The sequence below is a fragment of the Oncorhynchus masou genome, chromosome 11 (assembly GCF_036934945.1).
Source record: "Oncorhynchus masou masou isolate Uvic2021 chromosome 11, UVic_Omas_1.1, whole genome shotgun sequence".
Taxonomy (NCBI): domain Eukaryota; kingdom Metazoa; phylum Chordata; class Actinopteri; order Salmoniformes; family Salmonidae; genus Oncorhynchus; species Oncorhynchus masou.
Genome location: NC_088222.1, coordinates 43,602,589 through 43,621,944, shown reverse-complemented (window position 1 = coordinate 43,621,944; position 19,356 = coordinate 43,602,589). Strand labels below are relative to the sequence as shown.

The following is a 19,356-nucleotide window of genomic DNA, read 5'->3' as shown; positions in this document are numbered from 1 at the left end:
TTTGATCACCCTGTTGCAGGAGGACTTTCCTGCAATGCAAAATCTAGTGTATTTGATGTTTAAAGTTTCCCTATCAAACCCTACAAAAATGTCCATTCATTATAATCGTTCCTTATCCACATAATAATTCACATTTCCTGTTTCTTTTCCTGCTTGAGCAAACTGCCACAAATTAAGAACCTACTTCTGTAACTACTCACAGTTTTTCTATTTATAAGACAATTAATTTGCAATATGATTCACTGGTGGTAAGGAAAGGTTTCCACCTCATTAGTGATCCACCGAACATCAGAATGTGCTACAGCAGTTGGACAAGAAATGTTTCACTCACACGAGCTGTTTAATTAACACAACCAGTCATAAAAATAACTTTATTCATTACATTATTTGTATCTGACATAGAGCATATCAAATGTTACCTGTAGACGTTTCACAGATAGAACTTTACCTTTTGAAAAATCACAAAATCTTACAAGTACAGTACATAGCATATCCATAAAGGACAAATAGGAAATCTGTGGTTGAAATTAAGTTGAGTCCCAACGACCCAAAAGCTCAGTCATACATCAAAAACTTACATCGCTCAACTCAACCACCAAGCTTTTCATTCTAATGGAGGCTTTTTGGAACAATTTCTCTGAGTACAGAACACCGTCCCTCACTTCTCTCCAGGGTTAAGTCTTTTTTAACTAATCTTCTAAACCTAGCTATACTGAACAAAAATATAAATGCAACATATATAGTGTAGTTTTATGTTTTATGAGCTAAAATGAAATATCCCAGAAATGTTTGAGTCACAACCAAGCTTAAATGACAACCAAATCAAATGATGTGCACATCCCTGTTAGTGAGCATTTCTACTTTGCCTAGATAATCCATTCACCTGACAGGTGTGGCATATCATGAAGCTGATTAAACACCATGATTATTACACAAAAAAAGCCACTCTAAAATGCAATTTCATCACACAACACGTCACAGATGTCTCAAGTTTTGAAGGAGCATGTAATTGACATGCTGACTGCAGGAATGTCCACCAGAGCTGTTGCCAGAGAATTAAATGCTATTTTCTCTACCATAAGCCGCCTCCAACATTGTTTTAGAGAATTTGGCAGTAATTCCAACCGGCCTTACAACTGCAGATCACATGTAACCACTCCAGCCCAGGACCACCACATCCGGCTTCTTCACCTGCGGAATTGTCTGACACCAGCCACTCAGACAGCTGATGAAACTGAGGGGTTTTATGTCAGTAATAAAGCCCTTTTTTGGGGGGAAAACTAATCCGGATTAGCTGGGCCTGCCTAAGCCATGGCTGCACACCTGCCCAGTCATTTGAAATCCATAGATTAGGGCCTAAAAACATATTTAAATTGATTGATTTCCTTATATGAACTGTAACTCAGTAAAATCTTTGAAATTGTTGCATGTTGCGTTAATATTTTTGTTCAGTATATTTTTCCTTCATCCACATTGATTGATGTCACATTGATGTCCATTGGTGATTTAGTCATTTTTACATGGTGCAGTCTCCTTCAACTCATGGTACCCCTGGTGGTTTGGCTCTGTAAGGAGACAGAGAGGGGAGTTAGGAGTGGAAAGAAAACACATTGTACCTGATCTCTTGCAGTATTTCCTAATAAAAGCCTATTTTAGAGGAATAGGCTGTCCGGTCATGGGAAAAACTCTCTAACACATAATAGTTATTTATATTAGGCCTACTGGCATAGTAGTTTGACAATTCAAATAAACCATTTGTGTACAATTAATATTTGTGCAAAGCATTTCTGTATCAAAGCTACTGAGAACATATGGTATATTCCAATGTTCCCTAAGTGTGGATGGAAAAGTTTATATCAAACCTGCTATCTCAAGTCAAGTCCATTATTACTTTTGTCTCCTCATTTAATATTCAATAAGAGTATAGTGGCTATTCAATGAAAACTGCTTACACCACCATCCGGTACTCAGTCAAAGTACTGGAGCAGACTATTTAATTTCAGCTTCATCTGCAGTCTTGCAGTGATTCCTCATTTTATAATTTTCTCAACATCCCAAACGATATAGACGAAGAAGACTACTAACAGAGTACGTTTGAGAGTGTAGATAATAGTTATGGTACCCAGACTCATATTCTCCTCCACCAGTGGCCTGGGCTCTGTGCAGTTGACAGCGTTTCCCCGGGCCGCTCCTAAGATGGTCATGATGTCCACCAGGTTGAGCTTCCCTTCCTCCTGCAGCTCCTCCACGTCCTCCTCCAACTCCTGCGCCATCTCGGCCCTCTCCTCAATCTCCTCCTCCGTCAGCATCCTCACACCCTTCATGCCATTCCCCTTCCCGATCTGTGGGGGTGCCAGCGAGCATATAGCCCTCAGTCTGCCATAAGATTGCAGGTGCACCACGTTAGCGCGCAGAAACAGTAAAAGAACATTGAGGTCGTTGAGCGGGCAGCCCAGTTTGTGACCGCTTTTGAGGCCCAATGCGGGGAGAACCTCATACACCGACAATAGAGCCGTATCCCAGCAGAAGAGGCGGACCAAGCTGAACAGCACGATAGGCACCAGCAGGACATAGATAGCACCGTTAGCCACGCTAATCACCTGGAAGACCAGTTGGCCGGTCATCTTGCACTGGACCAGCTCGGGAACCCAGTTTTGGTCACGCAGCAAGCCCGTGCGGACGAAGCAGCTGAACTCGTCCCGGAGGAAGGCGGACAGGTGGAAATAGACGAGGTAGAGGCAGGCGGCCGACATGAAGGTGAGCAACAGGAAGCCGCGGAGAAAGAGCATGCTGACCAGGAAGTAGGAGCTCTGCTTGCTCTGCATGTACCTCTCCAACAGGGGGTACTCGAAGTAGCGCTTCCTCTTGGCCCTGAAAGAGACCATGAAGGAGATCGGGTTAGAGGACAGACGGCTCAAGCACGCTTTCATGTTATTGGATCTGTTGTTTGAAAATGGAGGTTGTATGAGCATCTAAGGCATTTATAGTATTCAAGATTTAAATAGTCAATAACATGACTGTAGTTGTAGCTAAACTAGTGTCTTGTTTTCAGTTTCCATGGGAATTACAAACACCCGGGAATGTGATTGCTACTCAAATGTCTTCAGAATCATTGTAAACATCAATCTAAAGGTGTGCTTCCCAGCAGGTAAAGTTTGTGAATATATTATGACCACATTTTGTGAAGTTTTTGTTCATTTGTTTTTTTTTCGGCTGTTCGGACTCACAAAATCTGTTCTGGAGGCAAGCCAGAGACAGTCTATGCCCCTTCATCAGTAATTGGTCAACAGTAGGGATTCTTCAATGAAGTCTTTATTGTCATTCAACGAGAACTCTTTTTTTGATTCACAATTTTTTTCATTGATAAATACTGGACCAAACATCTTAGTTAGATGTAAAATTGTGCAACTAAGATCTCCTTGGCAAAAACAGCAACATTTATGACAGACTTCTTGAGTTATCGTACATTAAGTCTGACTATTTTAAGGAAGTGTTTACTGGCAACGGCTTCTCAAAATGCACAAACAGTACTATTACTGCTTTTTTCTCATTTTTCAAGATAATATATTTTAACGGAGTATGCAAGCATACACATTAGGTGCCAGCCAAACTGAAGCAGGCTAACACCTTAACCCTGTTCACTTCCCCTCTTCCGCAGTCCAAAATCCTCCCTCTACCTGCCTCAACAAATCTCTGCCACACCCACTCTCACCTCTCAAGCTCGGCTTGGAATGTGAGGGGGTTCTGGGTGTTCTGTCGCATCTCCAGGATGCTCTGAGCCAATCGTATGGAGCGGTTGTAGGACTTGTCCAGCTCATCAATGATGAAGAGCAGGTCAGAGCCCAGCGATGGCATCACGAGGAAACGCCAGATGAGGGCAGGCAGGTACATCATCATGGTCATAGCCAACAGAGAGTAAGGGAAAATCTGGGGGGGGGGGGGGGGAAGGGGATCGGAGAGGTAGAGGGTAAGAGATGATGACAGGGAAAGGATAAAGAGTGAGAGAGAGTGAGATGAAGAGAAGAGAAGGAGAAAGGGAAAGAGTAGGAGGGAGAGAAGAAGAGTAATTTACAGACTACATTTTAAATGATTAATGAGAAAGATTAATGACTTTTAATGAATGCTCTTTAATGTGACATTAAGGAAGCAAGAGGCACTTTCCATTCAAAAGTAATGATGGTTAGTGTACAAAGTAATGGTAAAAATCCAATGCTATCCCTATCGCTCTCCATATTTACTCACAACCTCGCTTAATTTTATAGTGGAAGAATGAGAGAAGGTGATACTCGCGACTGGTGACTTCCAGGCTCCATTGTCATGTTTGGATTGTTTCAAGAGTTCATAAAGAACTACACATTTTGATATGTTTCATTGTACTGTGCTATGGATTTATTGTTACGGGGAAGCAAGCTGTGTTATTTTGTTTATCTGATGGCAGATGGTTTTAAGAGGAGTGCTCCTATCATTTAAATTGTGTTGGTTAAATTTCGAATCTGGGTTTGCCCCTGTCCCTTGTTTTTACTAGCAGGAGTGCAAAGAAATGCTAATTCAGGTTGGGCATGAGTTTCTGCTTGAATTTGCTTAAAAGGGCAGTGAATTTTCTCATATTTTGAGAACTTGCTACCAATCTCCTGTGTGTATCACTTAGTAAATGCATAATTTACTTCATGTACACTGTAATTGTTTGAGTGTCAATTCTTTAGTAACTAAAAAATCACATTAGTTGAATTGAGTAAATGCATTCCTCATTTGAAGGAGTAATTATTTGATTGACTATTCACTTATAATTTAATACATCTATTGGTAGTTGTTATTTACACTATACACTACACATGATTGGGTACCACCTTGACATCTCTGATCTGCTTGCCTCAATAAATTAATGCTAGAACATTGGTTGTCAGGATTAGCTATTTGTATCTAATCTCTTAAAAATGATATGACGGTGAAAGTTAGACACATGTTCATTGTAGTCATACTGAGAGATGATGTAAAAGCTTGCTACCTTGACTAGATTCCTCCAGAAACGTACACGGCCTGTTGCCTTTTATTCACATAATATTGGAGTCAGATTGATTAATGTAGTTTCTTATTATATCCAGCATAGTTTCTACATATTGGTTGGATCATTTCAAATGGTGACAAATGGTAACCCCATCCAGTTGATGGGAATATCCATGACACTACAATTTCCCACAATGAACACCTAAAACGGTGTACTGTGCTACATCAGAAACACACACACCCCCTCTGTCACGACTTCCGCTGAAGTTGGTCCCTCTCCTTGTTCGGGCGGCGTTGGGTAGTCGAAGTCACCGACCTTCTAGCCATCGTTGATCCTCTTTTCATTTTCCTTTGGTTTTGTCTTGTATCACACTTGGTTTCAATCCCACCAATTACATGTTGTGTATTTAACCCTCTGTTCCCCCTCATGTGTTTGTCGGTGATTGTTATTTGTGTTTGTGCACGTTTGTCCGGGCGTGTGTAGGGTATTGTGCCCATTTGTTATATTTGTTATGTTTCCCGGTGAGTTTTTGTCCAATAAACTGCGCCGCTGGAAACACAGTTTTCTCTCCTGCGTCTGACTTCTCTGCCGCCAGGACGCACCCCCTTACACCCTCACAAGCTTGTGACACAGCTCCTCATCAGCCGCTTCTGAACAGACTGCCCACCAGAATACACATCAAAATATACCAATGGACACAGCACATGTCTAACTCCATCATTATACCCATGAGCGCGAGGTCCATGTCTTACTTGGACAGCCCAGTACTGATAGAACCGCTTAATACATATTTTAAAAAACCCATCTAAAAGTGCATGTCTGAGCTTTCAAAACGAGTTGTTAATGGCCTCAGTAACAGAAACCTCATAGATTGTTAATGTCTTGTCAAAGTTTAACAGTGTTATGTCTGGAGAAATCTTTAGATGTCCCTTTCAAAAAGACATTCGGTTTCTCTCTTAAGAATGTATTGTCAGTGCATATTTTTGAATTGCGAATCCTCCAACAACATTGCCAAATACAGGTATAATCCACAAAATGCCTCCGGTATACCATTGACTTCACCCACTTATTTTACACGGATGTCATTTATCACCTGACAAAGAGCAACTATTTACAGTAGTTTTACAGTAGTTTTTTACAGTAGTTTTACAGATTTTTTTTTCTCTCCAATTCCTGTGCCACATTAAGGTGTGTGCAATTGTCTCTCGTTCCAGCATGACAGAACACAGCAGGCCTTACCTTGTGCACCCAGAGGGATCGCTCCTCGAACTTTCCATCTGTGTCAAACTCATGGTGCATCAGGGAGTCCCAGCAGTACGTGTCCACATAGGCTGCCTGCCTGGCTGTGAAGTTGTTAGGTGGGAAACAGCTGATCTGTGGGCCTACAAGAAAAACAAATATAGACTTGAACTATTTTAAGCTCAAAAAATTGCACTGGTCCGGTTTGTAAAGGTATTACAGTGACATAAAGATGCGTGCATGTGCACACACATAACATACTTGCATGCATAGACATAAACACACACCGCAGAAAGAGAGAGAGAGTTTCCATAACGTGCCTTAAAGCTTTTCAGAAGGTTCCCTTTTCCAGAAACAGATAGGTTAGCCCTTACAAATCGAAATCATATGCTTCTAAATGGAAACGTGTGTTTTTTTAAACAGGGTGGTATTACCCTCCTAATGTGTGGGTCTTTTTCAGAACAAGCCCTGCCCGTTCCACCATGCAGATGGCTTAACCACAGAGCGGGTCCACACCCTTCCTTTCAGCCCATCTCCTCTACAGCAGTGCTGGGAGAGCAGAGCAGGGCGACAGGCAAAGGGCCACTTCAGAGAAAACTCTGAAATAAACACAGGACACCCTATTTTTATACACAGACTCCAAATCTCCACATCTGTGAGAGTCTCCTAAAATAAGTCAATCCAACCATCCAGCTGCTGACTGGGCATGCAGTGTTATGGTATTACAGATAACTGTACATGGATGGGTTACATGTTACACGATGTGCGTGCGTGTGTACGTGACACTGCGATAGCTGGGGACATGCTGTGTCCAAAATGGACTATGTGCTACAAGACCGTCAGGTTACAAGGGAACACAGACAGCAACAAAGCATGTTCCTTCTACCACTGGGCGACAGTTTGACAAAGAACCCCTATTGCCATCCATATTTTGCTTGTTACCCATTGTACAACAAGGGATCCTTCTCACCCAGCTATTTGTAGCTGTGGGCAGAATTCTTGGCTGCTGCAGCAGGTGCACACAACAGAGACAAAGGAGACACCGCCAACCAGACAAAAGCGGAAGCAGACAACAAACCAAGCGAGATAAGGAGAACCAAGAGCCATCAACCGTTTCCTAGACTGTCCCTCGTTTTGCAACATCTCCCAGTGAATTAGCATATCATTTAATTTGACTTCGATAGAGAACTGCAAAAGGAGTAGGTTGCCAGTAATTATCAGGCAACACGGCAACTGCGAACGCTGCTCTCAGTCATCCTCCTGCCAATGAACATCTGTAACGGCAGATTATTGACCAGCTCGACGGGAAGACGGCCGTTAGCTCAATGTCAATGAAAGGAAATAAACTTGCCTGTATGTACCCTGTTCTGTGTGCCACTATCACGCACATTGTTGTGTTAGTATTATTGTTGCAGTTGACCATGGTTGGGGTCCAGTACATGTCAACTCAAGTCAGAAAACAAATGGAAATGATATGAATACATTGAAAGAGACCTTATAATTCATTCAAATCGTTACAATTAACCTTTTGAATAGTTGATAGAATTGTCTCCTTAACCCTTAAACTACATCCAGGTCCGTTTGAATATCCAGTGCCCCATGTGCTCTCCATTCACAAAAGTGCTGTGCAAACAATGGTTTGTGACTGAATCTGAATCACTAACTCCCTTGTCTTAACACAGATTCTCACTCCCGCACAGTAAAGGGGAAAAAGGCAAATGAGAAGAGACTAGAGAGAGACATGTGAGTCAGAAAAAGAAAATGGAGGAATATTGACCCAATGATACAGTGGACAAAAGAGGCAAAAAGAGAGGAAAGGAAATAATATCAGAGAATGTAACAAACGTGATTTGCAGCTTAACAAGAACTAGAAGAGAGCGAGAGAGACAGACAGAGACAGACTGACCGATGGAGATTTCGCGAGCGAAGGCCATGGACACCAGCAGCAAGGGCAGCCCCACGGACACAAACTTGATGACTCTGTCGAGCGGCAGCTCCAGCTCCAGGTGACCGATATGGCTGCCCCCGGCGCCGTCCCGGAGCAAGGCATCCGTCAGCATGGCCTGCGCGGCTGCATTAGCGATGGACATCTTGACGCCTAGAGATGTACAGGGAAATGTTGGATTTACTCCCAACTGAGTCCACTGTGACCTGGGAGAACTGAGTTTTACACTAGTAGAGAAGGTTTTTTGTTGTTGCAGGGGCCGGATTAAATCCAGACTGGCAAGCAGAGTCCACTGAGACTTTATAGCACTGAGCCCTAGAGCATGAAGGATTTTAGCATGGGGCGGGGTCCCGTCCCAACTGGCCACCAGGAGTTCCAGTACTATTATAGTCTTGATATCCAATCTAAGAAATAAACTGTTTAAATTTAACTAGGAAAGCCAGTTAAGAACAAATTCTTATTTTCAATGACGGCCTACACCGGCCAAATCCGGACGACGCTGGGCCAATTGTGCTCCACCCTATGGGACTCCTAATCACAGCCGGTTGTGAGACAGTCTGGATTCAAACCAGGGTGTCTGCAGTGACGCCTCTGGCACTGTGATGCAGTGCCTTAGACCGCAGCGGCACTTGGGAGCCCCAAGTAAAACTGGTATTCAATGTGTGAAGTAATCATCGAAACTGTATGCGGAACTATGGCAAAGGATGAGAAGAGAAAATAGTTTCTCAGATATTTTTCTTCAATTGACAATACTGTAAATACCAAACATGCATCAAAGTACCTTAAACCATTGGTATAAGTACCACTTATTCTACACATCTCCATCTCCCTAAATGTCAACAGCCTTTCAATCATTTCCATTACACATCTTCTACAATACAATGATAAACAGCTTCCATGTTACCTTCAATCCGTTTGCTCTTTCCAGTGACCAGTGACTGCAGGATGGAAATCCAGTAAGGAAATGCAGTGAGACAACTGAACCAAACGCCTCTCTGAAGACCAGAGCTGTGTTGGCGAGGCCCTTAAGTTGTCCGGGAGGGCCCTGCAATATGACAGGCTGGGACTGGGCTGGCCTGCGTCCTGGGTCTATGGATCTAATTACTGACTGCTGCTGTATGCTAGTGCCCAGATGGCAGTGGTGTCTCCGCAACTCTACAGACCTACAGGGCTGGCTGCTGTGTGGTGAGGTGTGTCTGGGGTGGGAGGAGGGAGTGGCGACTGTGTGTGTGTGTGTGTCTGTACTTACGTGTGTGTTCACGCTTGTGTGTGTGCATATGACACACTGCCCAGCCTCTTCACTGAGGTCCCAACCATGCTCAACTGCCATGGCAGCAGCCCACTTCAAACAAGACCCAAGCACCAGTGGCTCTTCCTGTCTCTGTAATTTCTCCTCTTATTTATACCTAAGGTTGGCTCCAGAACTGCTGCTAGCATAAAGTATTGAGAATGGTAGTTATATAGTTAGGCCCTGTCTGCTACAGCTATTTCAGTGCTGCTGCTAGGATGGAGAACTTCAGATGAACTGAATGACTGGTAACTAGTGCAATGTACAACATCTTGTCATACCACAACTACACTAATGGCAATCATGGAATGCTTATGCATATGCATATGTAGTACAAATACAGATACGATTTTAGGAATTTGGGGTATTTTATTGTGTGTGTGTGTGTGTGTGGTGGCCATCTACGATGAAGTAGGTCAAGGATATATATATATATATATATATATATATATATATATATATATATATATATATATATATATATATATATATATATATATATATCCTTGACCTACTTCATATATATATATATATATATATGTGTGTGTGTGTGAATGTCTGAAATTAATGTATAGCGGCCATCTACAGAAGATCCTAGACTTGTATCATATTCAGGAAATGTTTTTTGATGCTCTCTACTTACAGTACATGGGTCACCCAAATGTAAAGGTTGGAAGACATGTGGGTGGTACTCCAGCAAGACCAAATCACAGGTTTGATTAACAATCAGAGGGTGGGAAAATAGAGACATGACAAGGACATGTGGTAGGTTGCTCTACATTGAGGCCGTTTAGTCTGAGCTTCATCTGTAATTTGTGGATAACTGTGGTTATTGTATAATACAGAGGCCCAGTGTTGGGTTACTGTCAGCATGCAACAGGTACTGTGGCTTGGGTGAACTTTCCTGACAGGAGCAATGGTGTAAGGTTAAACAATGCGCAACAGACACAGATTCAGAACAATTTATGTGGGGTATCTTTAGCCCTTTAACAGTGTGCAGTTGTTTTTGATGTAATTTGTACTATTTTGATTGTAATACCCAATCTGGCCACAGGGAGGAGAGGTAGGCCTGTCACGATACTCACAGAAGTGTCTATAGAAAGCTGATTGAGGCTGCCCTAATATACACACTGTGTGTGACCACTGTCATATGCACACACCTTCCTGCCTCAGAAAGGATACTCAAACTAGAAGCTTTATCTATTTTAATTATTAAAAAAATGTCTATTGAAACAATAGATTATGACAACAATGTGCACAAACCAAAATAATGAAATCCCTATTGTCACTTGTTCTGGAAGAACCATTTAAAAAATAAGCAATCAAGAAAATGTATAATTAAGCAATAAGGCACGAGGGTGTGTGGTATATGGCAAATATACCACGGCTAAGTGCTGTTCTTAGGTGCCTGGATACAGCCCTTAGCCGTGGTATATTGGCCATATACCACACACCCTCGTGCCTTATTGCTATTATAAACTGGTTACCAATGTAATTAGAGCAGTCAAAATAAATGCTTTGTCATACCCATGGTATTCCACGGTTGTCAGCAAATCAGAATTCAGGGCTCGAACCACCCAGTTTATAATGAAGAACATACTTCACAAAGACCGATCTCAATGAACATTCAAGAACATGTTTTTCTTTTCTTTTCTAGACATCACATCGGATAAAGGGTGGCTTAATTTTGTGGATTTCATTTAGCACAAAAAGAGGGTTGAAATTAGTTTTCACAGTTTCTTCAAATCCTTAACGTAAAACATAGAGAATCGTTTCAGGAATTTAACTCTTCCCTTTAAATATGCAGGCTTTCCCTTTAAATTGTAGTTTTTCTTGCAAAGGTTTTCACTTAAAGATGTTAGTTCTTTGAACTGAGGATTCAATTCCATTTCTCTTCATGTCGGTATGTTTTTCTTTAACTCATTGAGACACTGTTACTTTGTAATGTGAATCCTCAATGTGATATACAGTGTTTCTTTCCAGTCTTGAGATACTGTCACCTTGATTGGCCATCAGTAACTTCGATAACTCGGATTCACTCAAGCGTTTTCTCAATTGCAAGACCTCCAGAACATCACAACAGTTACTTTGTGCCTTCTACAAAGGTGCCATTTGAGCCGCCTTCTGAAAGCTGTAAGAAAATTGTTTATAAATATGCAAGCCTTCAGCAATGTAACGCAAACGTCAAAACATCTAATATACATACTTTGTGCAGTTTTTGCTCTTGGCCTCAAAGAATTAAACGTTTTTTTTTTAATCATGCCCCGAAAACATTCATTTTGTTGCAGCGTTAAAAAAATCGCTCATCATCAACATTATGAAAATGTGTGTGGAAAACATAATGACAACATCGTGTTTATGGAGTCAATCTGAAACGGACTAAGGCTTGGATGATTCCAAAGCATGGAACCCAACGTGAGGGCCAGGTATAGACCTACAGTACAAGTTCACAATCAACTCACATACAGCAACTCGTAGTCGTCATTGTTTTGTCAGTAATACAACATAAGAGGTTTGGGGTGACCCACTAGTCCACAGAGCATGGTGACCATTTTAGGACACCTTCAGACCCCTAATCCTCATACAGGATCTTCCTTCTTAAGAGTTCTGAAGGTACGGATCTGTAGTTTCTAGACAGACATCCATGGTAGAAAAAACAAAAGGCCCATTCAAGGTGTGACTGTTGCCTGAATCTAGGGGCTGGTCAGGGGTCAAGATTGAATGGAGGTGTGGTTTGTGGAGGGAAAGTATGGTCTGAATCGTGTTCATTAGGGCACCCGTAACAAAACATTTCTTAGTGGAGAAATCCAGGTAGTCCCTTTCTGTCTCAGTCTGTTTTCTTCTGTTTTGGTGACTACTGAACACAACCCAGGTGTCAAAAGGTCACGTTGTCCTTTAACACCTCTCATTACTCTAGCCCCTCTCTATGCTCCATGCCCAGATCTCTCCTTCCTCCGCCGCCAGATATACGTCTCCCTCCCTCGCTCTCTTCCTCCTCCTCATCTTCCTCTTCCTCCTCCATAACTTCCTCTTCCTCCTCCTCCTCCTCCTCCTCCTCCTCTTCTTCCTCTGTGCCATCCATGGAGTCGTCGGTTCCACCCAGCATTGCTTGCTGCATGGCCAGGGTGGCTGAGTCAGAGGACAGGGGCTGGAGGCTGTCCAAGCCTAAGGGGTCTGTATGAGAAGGAGAAGCAGGCAACGCAGGGTTTACACACTAAGAAACACAAACTTGACATAACAGCCTCTGATAACTGCCTCCGATTCTATATCCTTCTCATCAAAGTGTGCACTCATTCACCCCCCCCCCCTCCCCCCTAATGCGATTAAAAGGAATGAACTGGTCTAATGTGGTGGAATCACTATAGCCCATGCCAATATTTAATGTATTGTATTGCTTTTAAATCCACTAGGATGAGTGCGCAAGTGCACACTATCTATGCAGATTGATGCAAAATGATTACCTTGATAAAGTAGGTTGAAATAACAAGGAAACTATGTTGAAATATCAAAGAGGATCATGATGACTCAACTATTCTTCAGCCAGAGTTTTGAAACAGACAAATAGACATTGACATGGTTTAGTGACGTACTGTCAGCGTTGTTAGAGTGAGGTCCATGTGTCTGCAAGACGCCAGCAACAATGGAGTCTGGCCAGAAGCGCTGGGTTGGACGGTGTTGGGACTTCATCTTCTTAGCCTTGGGAGCTGGGTCTGGGTTACTGGCATCCAGCATGGGCTGGAGGATGCGCCTGCGAGCGTTGATAAACCTAGAGAGAGAGAAAGAGAGGGGGGGAGAGAGAGATGCAGGGGGAGAGTGGGAATTGGAGAGGTAAAGGGAAAGAGACCGTGTGAGAGAAACATAGAGACAGACCTTTTTTTCTCTGTAAGAATGTTGTACTCTATGATACTGAGAACATTTGTAGACCAGTAGATGGCGCCACTATGTTGTGAATCACCATCAGGTGATAAAGCATACCACTGAAGTTTAAACTCATCAACATTCACTCTGAACATTCAACATTTCTATTGATTTCATCCATAATTTTAGCCAGCTGATTTTCATCTCCTAGTGCATTTGCAGTAGTAGTATTACAATCTTACCAGTTGTTGACCTGTAATAAGGTCAGATTTGTTTGTCCTGCAATCTGTCTTTTCTCGTCTTCTGTTGGGTAGGGATGCTACACAAGGGAATGATTTAAGATATTTAGGATGCCATCAGTAAAGTTTAAGCAATTTCAATTAGTAGTTTTGTGAATGAAGAGTTCAAACCCTCCCCTCACCCCTAAACTCTCAACTTCCCTAAACCTTTGACCCATGCCCCAACACCTTGTATTCTCAGGCCTTGGCCAGAAACAATCCTTAGCCCTTAAATCTAATTCTTCATAGCCTATCTGAGGGAGTGGAACTACCATATTGCTTATACCTATTCAATTAATTCATGGAGATATTAAATTCATTAATTCAGATCACTACAAGTGCCTACGAGGTAGAAGCTATGTGGGTTGTTTCTGGATGAGGCCTTCAGTCATACACAGCTACAACCCTGACATTATTAGCTCTAAACCCTTCACCCTGATTTTAACAATAACTTCCTCTATAGCTTAACCAAAGGAATAGGGATGAATATTAGCTCTGTTGCTACTGTAACTAATTTGCTAGCTCACCATGAGATGCTGGAAGAGCCAGGAGCGCATGATGTTGGTGGCGTGCTTGGGCAGGACCCCTCTCTTGTTCTTGTGCTTCTTGTCATCACTGTCCAAGAGTGAAGCCAAGTCCAGGTTTACCTTGGATGGAAGAGAGGGATGGAGAGAGGGATGGGGTGTTATTGTTGCCACGGTAACAAAGAGACAGTGCCAATTATCCGTCTCTTTGGCAAGGGCAGAACCGCCCTCTTCACCATCGCCATAGCAACCGAATTTGAGTAATGATACTTAAAATAAAAGGCGAGAAAGGAACGTCGATTCACAACACCCTTGACTCAGAGAAATCTAGGAGGCCGGTTTGATCTAGCTGAAAGAACTACGATGGGAAATGTGCCTAAAAAAACCTGGCAAATTGTGCAAAAACAAGAAAGTACAAGTAGATAGCTTGTAACAAAAACTTTGGCTTTGATAAGAGTTTTGTTCCAACTCCGTGGGTGGTTGACAAAATTATGAAAAAGCACTTATTCAAGAAATCTCCGATTTTTGTTTTACAGTATGTGTGGGGAGTACTCAGTGGCAATTAACTAGTTTAAACTATGTGCATGCACACACTGGCGTCAAGAAAACACAACATGCATGGGCGCGCATGCACACACACACACAAAGACTAATGGTTCTCTATAGCTCAGTTAGTAGAGGATGGCACTTGCAATGCGTCTGCTAAATGGCATACCAAATAAAAAAGGCATATACAGTGGCATGAGATCACTATGTATGAATTCCAAAATGTCTTTAATCTAATATTGTTCACCTCTGGTCCACACACAAAATACATATTTCCTATTTCCATTGGCGCAAACAGTATCAAAGTGAGGATCCTTCATTCATATTTAACAACCCATTTGCAATGCCTAAAACACTTTCGAGGCAAAAATATGAAGATTTAATCTGGACCACGAATAAATTGGCAGGACAAAATGCCTGAATAGATAAATAAATATACTCAGCTAAAAAATATTCTTAATAATTTCATGCAGGCATTGGAAAGTCATGAAAAAGGAATGGCTTCCAACTGATTCTGATATACAGTGCCTTCAGAAAGTATAAAAAGGATCAAAAGATTTCATTGTAATTTTTTGTCAATGATATACACAAAATATTCTATTGTGATAGTGGAAGAAAACGGGTTTTTTTGTAAAAGAAAAAATGAAAAATAAAACACAAATATCCAGTATCTTGATTAGATAAGTACTCAACCCCCTGAGTCAAAGCATGTTAGAATCACATGCGACTGTTTCTGGGTAAGTCTTTAAGAGCTTTGCACACCTGGATTGTACAATATTAGCACATTATTCTTTCAAAAATTCTTCAAGATCTGTCAAGTTAATTGTTGATCATTGTTAGACAGACATTAAGTATTGTGATAAAATTTAGAGCTGGTTTTAGTCAAACTGTAACTATCCCAATCAGGAATATTAAATGTCGTCTTCGTAAGCAATTCCAGTGTATATTTTGTTTGCGTTGTAGTTTATTGTCCTGTTGAAAGGTGAATTTTCTCCCAGTGTCTTTTGGAAAGCAGACTGAACCAGGTTTTCCTGTAGGATTGTGTTTAGCTCTAAACAGATTATTTTCTATCATAGAAAACTCCCTTGCCAAGGACAAAGAAACCCATAACATGATGCAACCATTTCTTTTTAACTTAGTGGAATTAAAAATAATTTTGGGGGGGTTTGTATCATTTGATTTACACAACATGCCTACCACTTTGAAGATGCAAAATATTTTTTCTTGTGAAACAAACTGTAACGTTCATCGTTGGGAGAAAGAGAGGAGGACCAAGGTGCATCGTGGTAAGTATTCATTATGCCTTTTATTAATGAAAACGAATACTCGAACAAAACAACAAAATGGTAAACGAGAATGACACGAAACGAAACAGTCCTGTCTGGTGACATACACAAAGACAGAAAATAATCAACCACGAAACATAATAGAAAACAGGCTATCTAAATATGGTTCTCAATCAGGGACAACGATTGACAGCTGCCTCTGAGAACTCTTGAGAACCATACCAGGCCAAACACAGAAATAGAAAATCATAGAAAAACGAACATAGACAACCCACCCAACTCACGCCCTGACCATACTAAAACAAAGACATAACAAAAGAACTAAGGTCAGAACGTGACACAAACAATAAATAAGACAAAAGAACAGAGAACTTGAGTGTCAATACTTTGTAGAGCCACCTTTTGCAGCAACTAAAGCTGCAAGTCGCTTACGATATGTTTCTATAAGCCTGGCACATCTAGCCACTGGGATTTTTGCCCATTCTTCAAGGCAAAACTGCTCCAGCTCCTACAAGTTGGATGGGTTCCGTTGCTGTACAGCAATCTTTAAGTCATACCACAGATTCTCAATTGGATTGAGGTCTGGGTTTTGACTAGGCCATTCCAAGACATTTAAATGTTTCCCCTTAAACCACTTGAGTGTTGCTTTAGCAGTATGCTTAGGGTCATTTTCCTGCTGGAAGGTGAACCTCGGTCCCAGTCTCAAGTCACTGCAAAACTGAAACAGGTTCTCCTCAACAATTTCCCAGTATTTAGCGCCATCCATCATTCCTTCAATTCTGACCAGTTTCCCAGTCCCTGCCGATGAAAAACATCCCCACAGCATGATGCTGTCACCACCATGCTTCACTGTGGGGATGGTATTCTCGGTGTGATGAGAGGTGTTTGGTTTGCACCAGACAGAGCATTTTCCTTGATGGCCAAAAAGCTCAATTTGAGTCTCATTTGACCAGAGTACCTTCTTCCATATGTTTGGGGTGTCTCCCACATGCCATTTTGGTGAACACCAAATGTGTTTGCTTATTTTTTTTCTATAAGCAATGTTTTCTTTTCTGGCCACTCTTCCGTAAAGCCCAGCTCTGTGGAGGGTATAGCTTAAAATAGTCCTATGGACAGATACTTCAATCTCCGCTGTGGAGCTTTGAAGCTCCTTCGGGGTTATCTTTGGTCTCTTTGTTGCCTCTCTGATTAATGCCCTCCTTGCCTAGTCTGTGAGTTTTGGTGGGTGGCCCTCTTTTGGCAGGTTTGTTGTGGTGCCGTATTCTTTCTATTTTTTTTATGGATTTTTAATGTTGCTCCATAGAATGTTCAAAGTTGCTGATATTTTTTTATAACACAACCCTGATTTGTACTTCTCCACAACTTTGTCCCTGACCTGTTTGGAGAGCTCCTTGGTCTTCATGGTGCTGCTTGCTTGGTGGTGCCCCTTGATTAGTGGTGTTGCAGACTCTGGGGCCTTTCAGAACAGGTGTATATGTACTGATATCAAGTGACAGATCATGTGACACTTAGATTGCACACAGGTGGACTTTATTTAACTAATTATGTGAGTTTTTTATATTTGTATTCTGTACAGGCTTCCTTCTTTTCACACTGTCATTTAGGTTATTATTGTGAACTAACTAACTAACTACAATATTGTTGATCCATCCAAAGTTTTCTCATATCACAGACATTAAACTCAGTAACTGTTTTAAAGTCACCATTGGCCTTATGGTGAAATCTCTGAGCGGTTTCCTTCCTCTCTGGCAACTGAGTTAGGAAGGATGCCTGCAGTGACTGGGTGTATTGTTACACCATTCAAAGTGTAATGAATACATTCACCATGCTCATAGGGATATTCAATGTGTCATTCTTCTTCTTTTTTTACCCATCTACCAATAGGTACCATTCTTTGTGAGGCATTGGAGAACGTCACTGGTCTTGATGATTGAATCTGTGTTTGAAATTAACTGCTCAACTGAGGGACATTACAGATAACTGTATATGTGGGGTACAGAGATGATGTAGTCATGTTAACCACTATTATTGCACACAAATAGTCCATGCATTTCATGTGACTTGTTAAGCACATTTTTACTCCTGAATTTATTTAGGCTTGCCATAATAAAGGGGTTGAATACTTATTGACTCATGACATTTCAGCTATTCATTTTTAATTAATTTGTAAAAATGTATACAAACATAATTCCATTTTGACATTATGGGGTACTGTGTGTCATGTGACAATTAAAATTCTGGCTGTAACACAACAAAATGTTGAAAAAGTCAAGTGGTGTGACTACTTTCTGAAGGCACTGTAAATATGTGAAACACACACACACACAGCATAAAATAAGCCTTATTACAGGTGCAGCTGGGGTGTCACGTGGAAATCCCTCCCCCTATCCCCCTCGGCCCTGGGAATTTGTGTTCCGGAAAAGCGGGGTTGAATTAATTGGCGGCACCAAGCCGGGGTATCATTACCGGGAGCTTGTCGGTGAAGTAGCTACGGGGCTGCACTCTATTCCCAGACCACGTGTAGAGTGCCGCCTCGGCTGGGTCCTGGGTATTCACTGAGGCCGCCGCTGTCTGTCAAACACAGAATTACCTGCCTGGCTGACACTGTGGCTTTCTAATACGCCTGCAGAGCAGAGCACCCCACAGTCTACTCCGTAGGCGAGCATACGGGTGGTCTGACAGTCTGACTCAAATATTGACCACCTATGTGAGGTTCTTCAGGGCATGGGGATTGCAGGAGTTTAAAGGGACATGCACTCGCAAACTCTGACATTAAGAGCTTTCTTTGCAGGTGTGTTGGACTTCAAATTCAAATAATCAAGTCACTTGTTTATTGTACGAACATTTTGTCAAGGAGGAAATGTTAGCACATAGGCTAAAGGCTGAAACGTTAGCATAATAAACAAGTGATACCTTGTAAAAACAGTGTGCTGAATTATCAAGTTTACCAATGATACGTTAGCTATTACACTATTACTCTAATATAGATTTCACACTGTCGTAACATGTTCATAACAGAGAGGCCCACCACTTGATGACAGCTCATAGCAAGCAGAAACAGTGATATGCATGACAGTGAGAGTATTTGGAGTTGTTAGACATTATCCATCTCTACATCTTATGGCAGAAGAGGCAGGTAAATGCTAGAAGAGCAGCTGACGGCCTCACCTGTGAATTCTGGATCTGGATGGTCCCCTGGGAGAGTCCCTGGGTTAACACCTGCCCTTGCGACGTCACCATGGCAACCGGCTGATACAAGGTGCCACCTGAGGGGATAATTTGCGGTCATAAGAGTCGAGTGGCTTCTTCTTCTGTGAAAAGCAGTCGGCCTTGCACCATTTCGGCTCGAGAGCTCTATTATCTAACCCTACCAAAACAATAACAACA

The 19,356-nt window shown here is 41.9% G+C and overlaps 1 protein-coding gene across 1 annotated transcript in view; it reads right to left on the bottom strand.

The window, feature by feature from the left end:
- Nucleotides 1-365: 365 nt before the first annotated feature.
- LOC135547875 (uncharacterized) overlaps nt 366-19,356 on the bottom strand; it is a 102,759-nt gene continuing 83,768 nt past the window's right edge. Inside the window, exons 8-18 of the mRNA XM_064977091.1 lie at nt 19,138-19,235; nt 14,141-14,260; nt 13,578-13,654; nt 13,068-13,243; nt 12,390-12,651; nt 9,094-9,215; nt 8,151-8,342; nt 6,245-6,387; nt 3,713-3,927; nt 2,123-2,871; nt 366-1,565 (exon numbers count right to left, since the gene is read on the bottom strand). Of these exons, the coding sequence (XP_064833163.1) occupies nt 1,507-1,565; nt 2,123-2,871; nt 3,713-3,927; nt 6,245-6,387; nt 8,151-8,342; nt 9,094-9,215; nt 12,390-12,651; nt 13,068-13,243; nt 13,578-13,654; nt 14,141-14,260; nt 19,138-19,235 (2,213 nt within the window). The 3' untranslated portion in view covers nt 366-1,506. The remainder of the gene's footprint in view (nt 1,566-2,122; nt 2,872-3,712; nt 3,928-6,244; nt 6,388-8,150; nt 8,343-9,093; nt 9,216-12,389; nt 12,652-13,067; nt 13,244-13,577; nt 13,655-14,140; nt 14,261-19,137; nt 19,236-19,356) is intronic.